The following is a 16,338-nucleotide window of genomic DNA, read 5'->3' on the forward strand; positions in this document are numbered from 1 at the left end:
CATAAATTATTATATTAATAATAATATAAATTAATTATAGGCTCAATCACCATTGTGTTACCTAATTCGGCGATAGATAGTGACTTAACAGACATTTATTTTAATGAAAATCTTCGAGATTATTACTTAAATCATTAATTTGCTAAAGGTCTACATTCTTTGCAGCATGAACTCTACAGGGCTGGACTTATTGACTGTCTCTTGGACCTATCATGGCTTTTCCTACCTACAAATGTAAACAATTGAATCTTGCTAGCAACCACTGTGCCATCCCTGCCTAAAAACCACATTGCACCTGTTGGTGCATGGTGAAGGTGACACAAAAAACATTTGTCACATTAGTCCACAGTCCTCATGAGAACCCCTGAATGTGCCCGCAGTCATTATGAAGCCAGCAGGTTGTCAGAAACTACTGTAAATATATAAAATATTGTGCATCATACACAAAAGCAGTCTGGGTCAATCAAAAATATATACAAAAACTTTTAAAAAGCAGAAAGTTTAGTTTAGTAACTGTTGTTGTACTACTGAATTTTGAAACATAACTGAAAGAATGCCAAAAGAATGAACAAGATTAAATATTGATAAAGTACATATTTATAGGGAGCCCGTATAAAAACAGACGTTTTGTGTGTGTTCCGGAAAGCGGGTTGGCATTAATATAGCAAAGCACAAAAACCCACGTGTCTATGCTTCGGTGCTGTTTCCAGTCAGTAGGTATTTTGCGCCTTCGTGTGTACCATGCAGCCCCGAGAGTCCACACTGTGCGTGTGTGCGTGTGTGCATGACTGTGGACACTTCCTCTATATCTGCAGGCACATCTTTGGTGAAAAGCGGCCGCGCGGATCTAGAAACAGCGCGGCATCAGTGCACCTGCTCTCGAGGCTGTCTGGTATATAAGAAAAGCGCAAAAGTCCTACCGACAGGAAACACCATCGAAACTTAGACACATGGGTTTTTGTGCTTTGATATATTAATGACGAACCACTTTCCGGCGACTCAGCGTGATTGACGTCAGTTTGGTTTTCAGATATGTAAGGAAGACAGCATACAGGAACAGAAAGGAGACAGTTTATGATTACCCTTGGCTCGTACTTTTGTTGGTGATTGGGGACTTCATCGGAACTTTGCTTACTGGTAAGACAACGGTTTAAGTTAAAGTAGTAGTAGCCTATTGTAGTACCGTGGAAATATGAGGGTTTGCGAAACTTTCTATTCTATAATTCTTCCGTTGTAACAACGGTTCTACACCCTGTTCAGTTTACAGCTGCAGCCGACGTGTTGTAGGACTCAAATCTTCTTGTTTCGAAAGAATCATGCGGGTACATTTATATTGCATGTTGTACATCACATTTAATAGATTTTTATAATTTTGGTAAAAGATAAAATGATTACTTCGGCATGTTTTTTTAAACAATTTGTGTTAAGTGGACTATTGGTGCTATTGATTTTTTTTTAATTTGTTGAGTTAAATTTCAGTTTAGAAAAAGGGTTTGGGTCAATGCACTAGAAATCACTGTGTGTTGTATAAGCCCACACTATCAAACTAATTTCAAATGAAACAATAGTATTGTCTCTTTATTTCTATACAAAGCGAATTTAACACTGAAAAAAAGATGTTTCATAATCTCTGTATTTTATTGTGCAATTATTTACATATAATCATTTTGCAATGGGCGGGACAGCGCAGTGTTGCTGCTTTTGTTAGTAAAAACAAAAAACAGACAAGAGAGCAGAAATCCCCTCTACGGTCCCTGAAGTGCATTGACTGCCCAACCCTCCAGAAGTATGTAACACAACTAGTGATGGTCTTCAGTTTGTAATTTTGCACCAGCAGCATGGTGTGTGTCTGTGTGCGAGAGAGAGAGAGAGAGAGAGAGAGAGACATTTTAATTTTTGTTGAAACTTGGTGCCGAGAAGATACCGTCACCCACTGCCCTTCAGGTTATGGCGAAATTATAGTGCCCTCTATAAAATTAAAAACAGTGCGACATGGCAGAGACTCCGGAGGGATACTGGTGTGGTGCAAAGAGGAACTGGCTAAATACATCACAGTAACCAAAAAAGAACAATCCCATTTATGGTTAAAATTGAACAAAGCAATTGCAGATTGGGAAAAAGATATATTCCTGTGTGCAGCTTATGCTGCCCCACATGAATCCCCCTATTATAATGAGGAATTCTTCAACGCTCTGCATACAGAAATATGCCATTTCCAGGCCCAGGGAAATGTGCTACTGTGTGGCAACCTTAACGCCAGAACAGGAACAGAACCCGACTGTATCGATTCCCAAGGAAACAATCATGTGTTTGGAAACACCGCTTTGTACATTATACCAACCACTATAAAAAGAAATAACCCAGACAATATAATAAATAAGAATGGTAGGGAGTTAGTGCATCTCTGTCAAGCCTTAGGCCTGTACATCCTTAATGGCAGGATCAGAGGGGACTCTTTAGGAAGGTTCACATATTGCTCAGCTCTTGGGACAAGTGTTGTGGACTATGCTGTCACTGACATGGACCCTTCCTCCTTTAGTGCATTTACTGTCAGGCAACAAACCCCCCTTTCAGACCATAATCAAATCAGTGTGTTTCTGAAAAGATTTGGACAATCCAGAAACTCATACACACAGCCGTGTAAGCTGTATAAACTTAATCAATCGTACAGATGGGCTGAAACAAGCACAGATGAATTCACAAAAGTAATGAGATCAGCTGAATTAACTAACTCTATTAACACATTCATCAATACTCCTTACCAAAATAACAGAGAAGGCTTAAATCTGGCTGTTACTAATATCAATTATATTTTCCAGAAAACAGCTAATAAAGCTAAACTAAAGGTTCATAATAAAAGGAAGCTGAACAAAAATGAAAATTGGTTTGATATTGAATGCAAAAATATTCGAAAAAACCTAAGAAAATGATCAAACCAAAAAAATAAACAAACATACAACTCTGATTTATGCCTCAGGTATTGTCAAACACTTAAAGAATATAAAAACACCCTAAAACAGAAAAAACAAAAATACATAGATAAAACTCATATGAATGATATTGAAGAATCAGTTAATCGAAACCAGTTTTGGGATTTGTGGAACAATTTAAGCACAGCAAAACAACACGAATTAGCCATTAGTGATGGAGCCATTTGGAAACAGTATTTTGAAAATCTATACTGTGAAATCAGTCAAAAAACACACCATACTATGATTAATGAACACCTAAACAACTTGGAATCAACCATCAAGGATAATCAAAATCCACTGGATAAACCAATTTCCCAGAAAGAACTGATCGAAAAGCTTGGTGGAATTAGAAATGAAATACTCAAAAATAGCACCCCAGAAATGCGTGAAGCTCTGCTTAAATTGTTCAACCAAGTACTGAGCTCAGGATGCTTTCCTGACATTTGGAACCGGGGGCTTATATCCCCAATTTATAAAAGTGGAGACAAATTAGACCCCAATAATTACAGAGGCATTTGTGTAATCTGGGGAAGGTATTTTGTAGTATCATTAATTCAAGAATTGTAACCTTCCTTAACGAACACAATGTCCTGAGTAAAAGTCAAATTGGATTTCTCCCAAATCATCGTACCACCGATCATATTTACACCCTACACACCCTAATAAATAAACACGTCCACAAAACATCTTTGATAGTTTGATATCTTTGATAGTGTTATTCAGCCCATTGCACTGTATGGAAGTGAGATATGGGGTCCACTCAGCCAGCAGAACTATTCCAAATGGGACAAGCATCCAATAGAGACCCTGCATGTAGAATTTTGTAGAAACATCCTACAAGTACAAAGGAAAATACCAAATAATGCATGCAGGGCAGAATTAGGCCATTATCCATTAATGATTCACATCCAAAAAAGAGCATTCAAATTCTGGATGCACCTCAATTAAAGTCCTCAAGACACATTGCAATTTAAGGCAATGAAAGCCCAAGAGCTCAGTCATGAAAAGAGTCCCCTCAGTCAGCTGGTAATGAAGCTGACAAACCCATTAACCTAACTAACACAAATCACAGACCAGCTTCATACCAGCACTGCTTACCAACAAATCAAAGTAAACCAAGTAATGAAACAGACCAAAATCTCTTATCTGGAATATTGGGATAATGTAACCAAAACACGAAACAAACTAGATTGCTATTGGACCCTAAAAAGAGACTACAAATTGGCTGAGTATCTTCTCTGTCAGAGATACAAAGCAGAGGCAGATCCTGACCAAGTACAGCCTCAGTGACCACACACTTGCAATTGAAAAAGGCAGACACGGAATACATGTTACCAAAGAACACGATATGTGGTACTGTAAGACAGAAGGTGAAACAGAGATGACTTTCCTACATTTGAAATATTCAGAAATTAGGACACATTACTTCAACAAATTTTCTAATATAAAGGACTTCCTTTCCAAAACAAATGAGAAAATGCAAATCCTGCTAGAGAAAGGCCAACAGCTCCACTAGCAGCAAAGTACATCTCGGCCTGCCATAATCTGAGGGACACTGGTTGACCACCACGAATATATTTATTTTAATTATTAATTAATTTCTATCTTTTTTTTTCCATTTTCTTTTTTCTACATTATTATTATTATTTTTTTAAATTTTTTTTAATTATTGTTATTGTTATTATTATATAGCCTACTCGCTGTGGCCATTACCACACTGTTAATTGCATTGTTGTCGTTACCACAATGTTGTTTGTATTTCATGTTGTTTGTATTCCTATTCCTGTTTCTGTGTGTACGCTTTGGCAATAAGTACAAATGTATTTCATGCCAATAAAGCATTTTGAATTTGAATTTGAGAGAGAGAGAGAGAGAGAGAGAGAGAGAGAGAGAGAGAGAGAGAGAGAGAGAGAGAGTTTACGTTTGTGAAACTAGGCCCACCTGATTCAGCTTTGTGGTCAGTATATTTACCCTGGCTCCGGAAAGAAGTGTCAAACCATACAACCTTCTTCTTCCCCTCTGTAACATACATATATTTGCAAATGCAAAATGTATTATTTATGGACACACATAACTTCTATATGCATGTTAGCTATCACATAATGACGTAAAACATTTTGTATCATTATTTCAATTAATACGTGTGTCATGGCAAAGCTAAGTGTAAGTTACATTTGTTGATGGGATACAACTGCTGAGCTGCTGAGCATAAACCAAGTCTCCATTTTGATCTGTTTTTTTCCTGGCAGGCACACCAATAAAAACCCAAGCATTAAACCTATTCCTTTGAAGACTGAAAATCTAGAGAATATGGACTGGAGAAGCTGATGACTTCAGAATCCAAGAAGGAGAAGAAGTGTGGATTTTGTGGAGGTCCCTTCTTTTTCTGTGTCTTTCATTATTTCAAAACCTCCAACCTGTTGGCCGGACAGGGATCCAGAATTGGTTCCTCCCAGAAAAGACTGTTCCCAAAGTTCTAGTGATGCAGCCAGTCTGTTTGTGAGATAATTGGTCTTTATCTTATAGAAAACATATGGGTTAATAGAAATTAAGCTGGATTGTTGATATTTCAAGATATTCCTCAGCAGCATTCCCAAATCCATTCTATTTTCCCAAGATGTCCTCAAGATTTGTATGTTGTGTGAATTTTTCGAACTGATCATCCCACTGATTGTTGCTGATAATTGTCTAGTCTTATCCATCCTTTTAAATTGTGGTAACTCTGAAATTAAACCCTTTATATATCTTTTAAATATATAGATACACACAGTGTATACACTTAAGGATACACTTAATTCCCACACATGTAGAGAGTGGTGTATGATTGCTAGGGTTCTGATCTTCCCCCTTGCCCAACACCACATAGCTCCCCAGCAGACCTAAAATAAAGGAGTTGGGTTGAGGCCACAAATATAAAGTATTTAACTGGAAAGGGAAGGAGATAATCAGAGGTAACACTGGCAGTGGAGGAGACTGGCCAAGTGGGGCTCAAGCACCATGCAGTCAGACGACTTCTTTGTCCGCAAGTTCCGGCAGGGTAATCGACTACCGTCCCTCACTTCAGCCAGCTTTGACCCCATGCGGGATGCTGGCAGATGCACTGACCCAAGACCCGAGTGGCCCCCTCAGAGAGACGAGGATGCGATGGACGTGGGGAACCTGACTCCCAGCCGCGTGGGCTTAAAACCGCGCACGGCAGGCTGGAGCCACGTCATGCAGAGGAGGAACAGCGATGTCACCCCGGGGTGCCTGGATTCCTCAGGGAGGGCTGACAAAAATGCTGCCCTGGTAGGGAGTGAGAAGGCAGGTTTCGGGGGTGCAGGGGTGCGAGGGACATTCGGGGCAGGGCTGCACAGAGAGTATGGAAGTCTGTCCTCCCTGGAGGAACAGACGCAAGACCAAGCTCAGAGCAGCGAGGACCAGTGCCTCCGGAGCCCCGCTGCTCTCCGTTTCAAGGACCCCTTCTTGCTGCTGGGCCTGCCGGCCACTGACCAGCCCGACAACTTCTTCCGCACCTTGTCCGCGCCTGCAGGGGACCTCCCAAAACCAGCCAAACCTCTGAAGCCAGAGCTGCTCAGAAAGAAGGCCAAGCTGAACCTTCCCCAGCAGCCGGGCGGACATAGTGACAGCCAGGGGGGATGTGTCTGGGTCCGTAGTCTCGCCCACTACGACGTGCAGAGTATACTGTTTGACCTGGCAGAGGTGGCATCCAACCGCGACAGCATCGGCCGCAAGAAGAACATCAGCTCTGGGGCTTCTGCTGCCTCCAAGCTCCAGTTTCCAAACCCAGAGGCACCACCTTCCCCCTCCCAGGGCAGGGGCGGGGGCAGCCAGGAGGACGCCGAGCAGTCTCTGGGGCCGCTGGATGAAGGTGACGGCAATGACAATGACATGCTGCTCAGCTGCCCCCACTTCCGCAACGAGACTGGGGGCGAGGAGCGAGTGGGGCTGGGGCTGGCGCGGGGTCCGGGTGGGATGACGCTTGGTCCACAGAGCCCCAATGATGCTATTTCCGTTCTGGAGGAACCCCGTGAAAGCCACGTGAAACAGCAGGAAAGGAGCAAGTACTTCATTGAACACGCCGACCTGGGGGCCCTCTACTACCGCAAATACTTCTACAATAAAGGTGAGTATGTGTTGAACTATATCATTTTATTTACATGTGAATGATTGTGCTTGGATTGTTTGAGTCTATGCACTGTGCCTTCTTTTTGTTTATTGTGTCTGTATTTTCAAGTCTTGTCTACAATATGGCATGTGGTCTGGTAATGTATGAAGTAAGCATGAGGTTATTTGTCTGTACTGTATTGAATAAGTTCTGTCTCTGTGAGATCTCTGTCTGTCTTTCGGTCAGTGATATGAATGTATGGATGTTTCTTCAGTTACTGTGAGGTTTAAAGCAAAGATCCGTGTTTCTTCCCAACTTCAAGGTCACCAGAACTTCTTTGGCATTGATGATCGTTTGGGACCTTTGGCAATTAGCTTCCGTCGTGAGGAGAAGGAGAACTCCAGCGGTTCTATGTACAACTACAGAATCATCTTCCGAACAACCGAGGTAAAAGCACACATGCACGCACTCATGCACACACACCCTCTCACTCAGCTGACTTATTTAGTCTCTTACACATATAATATACACTACATGGCCAAAAGTATGTGGACACCTGACATTCAACAGCTCATCCAAAATTATGGGCATTAATATGGAGTTGGTCCACCCGTTGCTGTTATAACAACCTCCACTATTCTGGGAAGGCTTTATACTAGATGTTGGAGCATTGCTGCAGGGATTTGCTTCCGTTCAGCCAGAAGAGCATTGGTGAGGTCGAACACTGATTGAATGATTAGGCCTGGCTCGCAGTTGGCTTTTCAATTGATCCTAAACATGTTGGATTAGGTTGAGGTCAGGGCTCTGTGTGAGCCAGTCAATTCTTTCAGACCGTTCTCGACAAAACCATTATAGACCTCACCGTGTGCTTGGGGGCATTGTCATGCTAAAACAGGAAAGGGACTTCCCCAAACTGTTGGGGAGGCACTGACTCGTCTAGAATGTGATTGTATGCTGTAGTATTAAGATTTGCTGTCACTGGAACCTAGCCCAAACCATGAAAAATAGCCCCAGACTAAGGGGAGTCCAGATACTTTTGGTCTTATAGTGTATTAAAACAGAGGCATTTGCATTAAAATGATTCTCTTGACTATCAAACATTGAGAATGGGGAGAATTGTTATTCTCTGGTGCTGTATTCCTGTCTTAACCCTTCAAAGCTGAGTGGTGCAATTTGTGTCAAAAAGTGCTCCCTTTAATCTTCATCAAACAACTGTTATCTCTGAATGTAGCATAATTTTATTTTTTGTGCAGGGGAAACTTGCATCTCTCCAACTATGTAATATCAACAACAATAGCACCAGGGTTGTGTTTGAAATCTATGCCTAAGTTTAGACTGTTCCGTCACAACTTCCGTCGTAACTCCTGAAAACAGGCACGGAGTGACAATGTGTGTACAAACAGTGCTGTACCGCTTGTAATTCTTCATGCAAACATGATCTTAGCTTAGCTGCAGGAACTTGCATCTCCAACTATGTAATATCAACAACAATAGCACCAGGGTTGTGTTTGAAATCTATGCCTAAGTTTAGACTGTTCCGTCACAACTTCCGTCGTAACTCCTGAAAACAGGCACGGAGGACTGTGACACACAGTGCTGTAGTTGTAATGCTTCAGAAACACGCCTCCCAAAATGAATGTTGTCAGTAGAACTGCGACTTCAAGCTGTACTTCGTTATAGTAACGAAGATGTTGGTTGGTTCAGGAGGTGAAAGTGCATGTTCAGGGAACGATGATGTTCGTTTCCACGCATTTGAGGACAACATGCAATTGAGGATGAAGTGAAACCGGAAGTGACATGAGCAGCACTGTTCTAACGGGTTCTGTGTTGTTTTTACTGTTTGTGTAAAAACAAAATACAGACATTACTATTTATATATTCAACTACAATATTTTCTATTATAACTATTGGAATATAGTCATTGTTTGCTTCGTTTAGATTCAGGTCACTTTTGTTGGCTGTTTGTCATCTGCATCTGTAGCTTTTATTCATTAATTTCATAGCAAAAAATTATTATTAGCAGTTATTATATTAATAGGTATTTATAAAGTTATTTGTTTTTGTTTTTTAATATAGTTATATATAATGTTCATTTATTTTTAGTTCAGAATGTATAATTGTTGGATATTGTTATTTATTGTTTGTTAAATTGGTTGCAGTGTCATCAAAAAGAAAACAGTTTTATTTGACCTTTTAAGTTCTTTGAGCAGGTACTCTGCTGATATTTATATACATTATAAAGCAATGTCATGTCCTATTGACATGGCTCTGTGATATGGTTACTCTACAATACCTCTTCTCGTAATGTGCAGTGATATACCTGAACTGACACTTGATTTTGTAGATATATTCTAGTGAACACATTTTTTAGTAAGCAAAAAATAATAATTTCTCAAATAATGGGGCCTGCCAACTAAACCATATCATATCCAGGTCGTACAGGTCACAAGACTTGTCCCTATTTCGTAATAGGGACAAATCTTCTGAACAAAATGAAATGTTGCATGAGGGGTTATCAATTATGTAAACCTATTTAATCTGTAAAAAAAACTATGAACTGCAACTAGAATAATGGAAAAAAAACTCCTTAGACATCTAAAGAGATATTTAAAGTGGCAGAAAAAGGGTCTCTGAAATGTCCTCTTGGTCTTCTCACATCCAAACCTAGCTGAAGACCCTGAGGGGGTCTGTTCTGGAGGAGGCGGTGTCCTCGACACCCCGCCATTCCAACCCCCGTGGCCTTTCTCCCAAGAGGCTCCTGGAGTACATCTTGCCGGAGCTGAACCTGCACTGCCTGCGCCTGGCCTCCAACTCCCCCAAGGTCCAGGACACCCTGCTGAAACTGGACGAGCAGGGGGTGAGTGTGCGAGCGTGTCCTGTGCCGTCGTGTGCTGTCCCGCCCCAGTTTCGGACTCTACCAATGCTAACTGTATTCGGAATTCGACCACAACTGTGTTCTTGGCTAGAAATAGCTGTACAAAATAAGTATTGTACCTTACTGAACCTGTGCTCAGCAGTTGTCCATGACCATGAAATGCACTTTTTGTACGTCGCTTTGGATAAAAGCGTCTGCCAAGTAAATGTAATGTAATGTAATGGAATGATAATAGTGCCAGGAATGGGCGTGATTAAGCTGAGATCGCAACACCGGTCCTCCCCCGTAGCTGAACTTCCAGAGGAAAGTGGGGGTGATGTACTGCAAGGCTGGCCAGAGCTCAGAAGAGGACATGTACAACAACGAGGGTGCTGGACCGGCCTTTGAGGAGTTCCTGGACCTGCTTGGGGAGCGTGTTCGCCTTCAGGGTTTTGAGAAGTACAGAGCCCAGTTGGACATCAAGAGTGAGTTTGTCATTTAAGCAACCTGTCAAAATGCTGCCTCATGCTCATTCACCCGTGCCATATAGTCATAGAGCTAACCCATCTCCTGTCTGTGTCTGTGCAGCGGACTCCACTGGCACCCATTCCCTCTACACGCGTTACCAGGACTACGAGATCATGTTCCATGTGTCCACCATGCTGCCCTATACTGCCAAAAACACACAACAGGTATGAAGTGCTTATACTGGCTGTTGCATATAATTAGTGATTGGGAAGTAACACAACCAGATGGCTGTAGGCTATATGCTTCATTACTGCACTCAAGAAATAGTTGTGTAATGTATGAATTCACAATATATAAAATATTCTCCACTTCTGTATGTCACTCTGGATTTGTGATTGTTATGTAATTGTTATGTAATGTATGTATGGTGTATTATAAGGAGTAGTGTTGTCAAAGTATTGTGGAGTAATCACTATCACTCTCACTTTCTCTCTTCCTTTCCAGTTACTGCGGAAGAGACACATTGGCAACGATATCGTGACAATCGTCTTCCAGGAGCCGGGAGCTTTGGCTTTCACTCCTAAAGTTATTCGCTCCCATTTCCAGCATGTCTTCATCATTGTCCAGGTCCACAATCCCTGCACTGACCACACCTACTACAGGTAGTAATACTGAATCCCCCCGAATCCTCTTTTTGTTTTTATGGGTATTCATTCTTATTTATTTTTGCATTTCTTAAAACTGTGTGAGAATTGTCCACGTGCACATTGTGACACAACACTGTCTTTGTGTGGTGTTGTGCTAAATTTAGGACAAGCACCTGTAGCCATGAAAAAGTCTCATGCAGATTTGCTAAATGTTTGCTGCATTAAATACTCCCCAAATTTGGTTTGCTGGAGAATAATATCCCAATCTGGCATGTCTTACCTCCGACGCGGAGCGACAACACATCGGTTGTGGTGTCATTTGGTGTCACTGCCGTTCTCACTCCTGTTGGCGCTGCTCTCCAGGGTGGCGGTCACGCGCTCCAGGGACATTCCGCTCTTCGGGCCTCTGTTCCCGAAGGGGGCGCGCTTCTCCCGCTCCCCGGCCTTCCGGGACTTCCTGCTGGCCAAGGCGGTGAACGCGGAGTGCGCCGCGGAGAAGTCGGAGAAGTTCCGCTCCATGGCCACGCGCACGCGCCAGGAGTACCTGAAGGACCTGGCGGAGAACTACGTCACCACCACGCCCCTCGAGCCCTCCACCAAGTTCCCCCTGCTCGGCCTGGGCAAGCGCAAAGACAAGCTGAGGGGGGCCAAAGGGGTGGAGCTCCTCAGCGCCGGGGCCCTGGTGTGGACGGTGTCCGCCACGGGGGACGGGGCCGCCGATCAGAGGCTGCCCTGCCTGCTGGCCGTGTCTTCCGAATCCGTGGTGCTGATCGAGAGGGGCACCCACAGCGTGGTGTTCAACTGCTGCTGCCGCAATGTCATTGGCTGGAAGGCGGTGCCGGAAGGTGGGACCGGGGGTGGGCGTTACCTGGACATCTTTTACGACAGGGGGCAGTCCGTGTCCATCAGCCTGCCCGATGGCCAAGCAGAGGACGTCCGAGAAGTGGTGCAGAGGCTTGAGGTGTGTTGAAATGCATTGTCATCATCTTCCTCACATTGGCCTTTACATCCTTATGGGCAGGGTTTAACTGGTAACACTGTTTGTGAATTATTCAAAAAGACATTCTCTCAAACCTGTATTATTTAAGCTCTCTAGGAGCAAATTGATCAAAGTTGTAAGCAGCAAATGCGGTCTGTATTTCTTGTGAAGTCATCCATTATTTTTTCCCATTGCCTCATTTTCCCAGACTTAAGTGTGTGTGGTTTTAGCGTTGTTGTTGGCAGAGAGAAATGAACACATTACTGTATATACTGGAATACTGTAGTTTTAGTTAGCTGAAAAGGACAATGCGGAGATTCACTTTTCATTTGTTTTACTGAAGCTTTTACTTAAATCTTACATCAGCAATAAATAGACATATTACTATGAGGACATTATAGTGCATTTAAAAAATTTGAATATGGATGAAAGTTGCGTAATTTATCCCATATGTGCTCGCCCCCCCTACCCCCCCCCCAGACGGTGACGACGGGCTGCGAGGCGTGGGAGCTGACCCCGCTGCGGGACGGGGTGGGTCAGCCGGGCTTCCTGCTGAGCGAGGAGGGCTTCGTGCTGGACGTCCAGCGGTTCGGCTACGCGGAGAACGGGGGCCTGCGGCGGGGCTCCAGGGTGGTGCGCCTCTGCGGCCGGCCCCTGGTCTGCCTGACGCTGGAGGAGAGAGCCGTGCTGATGCGCACCGCGCCCAAGATCCAGCTCACCGTCATCCCCCCCGACAAGGACGGCAAGCCCCGCAGGTAAACGAGCGAAGAGAGGGGATGGGGGAGGCTGGGTGGGGGCGAGAGTGAAGGATGGATGAGTCCAGAGCAAGAAAGAGGACAGGGTGAAGGGTCTAGCCTTGAATATATTTAGACGTACAGTCAGTATAGTAGTTGACATTGTTGGGTCACTTATTTTGTCTTTAATTCCACTGGCCCGTGTGAGTCAACTGTGAGTTATATTTAGCATCATGATTTATCGCTGCCAAAAATATTGCGATAACCAACGAGCACATTCAATCCCATTTGATGTTTTTTTTCTCTCTCTCGCTAGTCTGACGGATTATTAGTTTATTAAATTTTAAAACATTTGACATGAGGCACATGAATTATATGAGGAATGGATTCCTGGATTTGTGTAGAAGTTGATGAGGCCTATATATGAGCAGTAACACGGAGGTTACTTTCCTGGACAGAGCCACAGAAGGGCTTCATAGTTTTACTGTGGTGCTCCAGGAGTTAAAGTCAGAAATAAAAAGCTGTGTGAATGTAAGTGAATGTGGTGGTTTTTGGTTCTTTGTGCCAGTTCTAACACCCTCTGACTGCTCAACTTCTCTGTGCATTAACACCAAAGTTCCTTCTATTGGCTCAAGGAGTTTCTTAGAGCTGTACCAGAAAGCCAACCAAGACGTGGAATGCAAGGTGGGGGAGGGGCCGTCGGGAGAGGCCTGGGTGATTGATGAGACGGATGAGGAGGCCGAAGGGGAGAGAGAGCAGGGCGAGGGCACGGAGGCGGTGCCAGGGGGAGAGGAGAAAACCAGAGCAGAATTTGGGTGCAAGAACTCGCTGCTGCCCCCTTCTGGCCCAGCCCTACTTCGGGCCGCCTCCCTGCAGGACGACCCCCCGGGTGCGCCTGCCAAAATCGCGGCGCCCTCGCTGGCGCGCTGTCACTCCATCGAGACCGGTCAGAACTCCGTTGACGGGTAAGAAGTCCTAATGCTCTGCCGCTGCCCGTGTAGATTCATGACATTTCTGTGAGTGCTGCTACCGTTAGCAAAATTAATGTGAAAATGGTACTGAATTAAATTCACATATGTTGACATGCGCTTTACTTTTCAGAATCTGGTTAACTGAACCCTCGGTGCAGTGCAAATCGTAATTTAAATGCACGCACAGACATTTCAGCAGTGGCGCATGGCCTGTGGCGACATTCAGCATTTGTGCAAGCGATGTGCAACCACAGCCACCCTTCCACAGTGAAACTCAACCCCTCCTTATGTTCTTCCTCTCCCTCCCCGGCAGGCACATTTACGACAACCGTGCGGCACGCAGCTGCATCTACGAGAATGTGTGGGAGATGCATAATGCCACGCCCGATCTTATCCCTGCGCTGAACCCCAAGGTCCCCGTCGAGGATGAGGAGCTACAGAAACAGGTGCGTCCACATCAAGTCCTCTCACCGCCCCGGCACTGGAAAAGACTACAGTTCAGTTTGTCCAGTACTAATGGTGGTACAGTAATGGGCAAAATAATACAAACTGTCTCTCTCTGCTTTAGTTTGTGGGTGTGGAACTGAGTAAGGAGCAGCCCTTGGCCAGTGACCCCTTCCAGCAGTCGACTCCTCCCGCCTGCCTGGACAGGGCAGACAGGAGCTCCAGAGCTCTAAGTATCCAGAAGTCTATCACCAGGAGTACGTGCTGCCCCAAATACTCACCCCGCTTCTCACACTCAGAGTGAACCATCTAGCTCAGAATTTTTGATGCAGCTTTTTTCAACGTTTTGGTGAAGGCCGCTTGCTGCCAGCGGATCCTTATAGAAACTCTCTCACGCATGCTTTCACAGAATAAGGAAGTATCTTTTCGCAGCAGCTTGTTGAGGTCTGAGAAGCCTCGAAAACAGTTAGTAAAATGGCCAGTGGAGAGGTCAGGGGTGATATAATAAAGCATTCCCCCCTGGCATATTCACACAGAGGAGGAAGAAATGTCTGTGCTCATTCAGGGACATTAGGAAAGCTGCTCCAGTGTGAATAGTCCTGCACATCATTCGGAGTGTGGATGGATTTACTGTGTTATCGCTTCCTGCATCAGCACTGTGGTATATAGCATCCTCTAGTGGATGTGTTGTGATACAGTTAAACCAGCAAACTGTCAAGGCTAATATTACTTCTGTATAAATGCGTTTTACCTTGAATACTACTGAGCAGGGGTCATCACCATGTTGGCTTGTGACGGACTTTTTAGTCAAAATGCGATTTTTACCACGGACATACAAAACTTGAAGTGGTCAAGTTTTAATTAATTTATTTATTAGTCTCAGAAAACATTATTTTGACAAGAAAATTATTGCAATGTATATTATCATGGGAAAAAAATAAACTTTTTTCCCAATCAATTGGGAATCAATTAGACACAGACATGTCTTGCCACGGACACGTTTGTCCTTGTACAGACACGTTGATGACCCCTGCTACTGAGACATTATACTACTGATGATTTTAACTTTGAATGTTTTACAGAACTAACATTACAGTGGAATGTGGTGATTTTCCAAATAGCCGTACGTAGACTATATGATTGACGAACAGTCGTCGTCGCAATTTCTAGTTATTTAGTTGCGGTGATGAAATCCTTTTCTCTCAGTCTTGACAGAGAATGCAGATTCCACCGAGGAGGAATGGCGGTCCATCACCGAGCTGAGCAGCACCTGCCGTGGTCTCCTGGAGGCCCTGTCTCAAGAAGGTGCGGGTTTCAGGAGAGGGCGATGATGCGTAGGGCGTGGGGCTTGTGGCATCACATCACAGTGAACTATTTTTTGACACGAGAAAATGATCAACGCAGTCTTGGCGGGGTGAATTCAAACACACTGTGCTCTTCACGCGCAATGCATTTCATTCACTTCTCTGGTTTGGAGAAATCCCTTTAAGTTAATATTGGCATAGAAATGGGAACTGAATAAATCAGCGAATGAATGGAGTAATCAGTTTGAACGAGGTCTCAAATATGTAGCAATGTGAGCTTATTAATTGATTGTGGAGAGTATCTGATGGGAACGTGGATAAACACACCAGTATACCATTTCAGACCGTAAGCTTGGAGAAGAAAAGCTGGCTGCTGGGGACTGCCCTGCCTTGGTGGGAAGCACAGACTCCAAGCTGAGTCAGCTTCAAGACAGGTGGGTTTCCCACAATGCCTCTGTGGCGTCTGCAGAAAAATTACTCACTGGTCCTTCACTGACTAATTTCAGTCATTGTGAGTACGCCCCCTTAGCATGCTGTCCTTCTTCCTCTCGATATTATACTTTGGCTCCACCGAGCAACTTTCTTTGCTCTTTTGATTAACAGTAAGAGTGGCTGACTCAGAGACACTGTTTCTGCCCCAGATTCACTGTGTGCCTTCTTCTGCAGTGACTCTTCTGGCCATCTGGAGGAGAAGGTGTCCCAGCTGGAATTCATGCTGAAGAAGTTGCAGGATGACCTACAGAAGGTACTACCTGCTCAAATGGGCAATCACAGCCTTTCCCCAGACCCCCATCGCAGCATTTTGCCCATGCTGTGACACTCCCTGTCCTCTCTGTCTCTCTACCCCAACCCCCCCT

General features: G+C 44.1%; 1 protein-coding gene across 5 annotated transcripts in view; it reads left to right on the forward strand.

Annotated features, from left to right (window-relative positions):
• LOC135262848 (signal-induced proliferation-associated 1-like protein 1) overlaps nt 1–16,338 on the forward strand; it is a 34,833-nt gene that overhangs the window by 11,228 nt on the left and 7,267 nt on the right. For 3 of the 5 annotated variants that reach the window (XR_010332331.1, XM_064350156.1, XM_064350159.1), the window contains exons 1-15: nt 802–1,137; nt 5,222–7,098; nt 7,403–7,527; nt 9,749–9,937; nt 10,245–10,419; nt 10,523–10,626; nt 10,907–11,064; nt 11,413–12,010; nt 12,509–12,783; nt 13,398–13,727; nt 14,047–14,179; nt 14,302–14,434; nt 15,384–15,482; nt 15,825–15,915; nt 16,148–16,226. Coding sequence is in view for 3 of the 5 variants with exons in the window: in XM_064350156.1 (XP_064206226.1) it covers nt 5,970–7,098; nt 7,403–7,527; nt 9,749–9,937; nt 10,245–10,419; nt 10,523–10,626; nt 10,907–11,064; nt 11,413–12,010; nt 12,509–12,783; nt 13,398–13,727; nt 14,047–14,179; nt 14,302–14,434; nt 15,384–15,482; nt 15,825–15,915; nt 16,148–16,226 (3,618 nt within the window). In the remaining 2 variants the exon portion in view is untranslated. Of the gene's footprint in view, nt 1–801; nt 1,138–5,221; nt 7,099–7,402; nt 7,528–9,748; nt 9,938–10,244; nt 10,420–10,522; nt 10,627–10,906; nt 11,065–11,412; nt 12,011–12,508; nt 12,784–13,397; nt 13,728–14,046; nt 14,180–14,301; nt 14,435–15,383; nt 15,483–15,824; nt 15,916–16,147 lie in introns of those variants that run through there. The other 2 variants (XR_010332332.1, XM_064350158.1) reach the window with 2 other exon arrangements.

This window comes from Anguilla rostrata, chromosome 9, assembly GCF_018555375.3.
Source record: "Anguilla rostrata isolate EN2019 chromosome 9, ASM1855537v3, whole genome shotgun sequence".
In the NCBI taxonomy this organism is placed as follows: domain Eukaryota; kingdom Metazoa; phylum Chordata; class Actinopteri; order Anguilliformes; family Anguillidae; genus Anguilla; species Anguilla rostrata.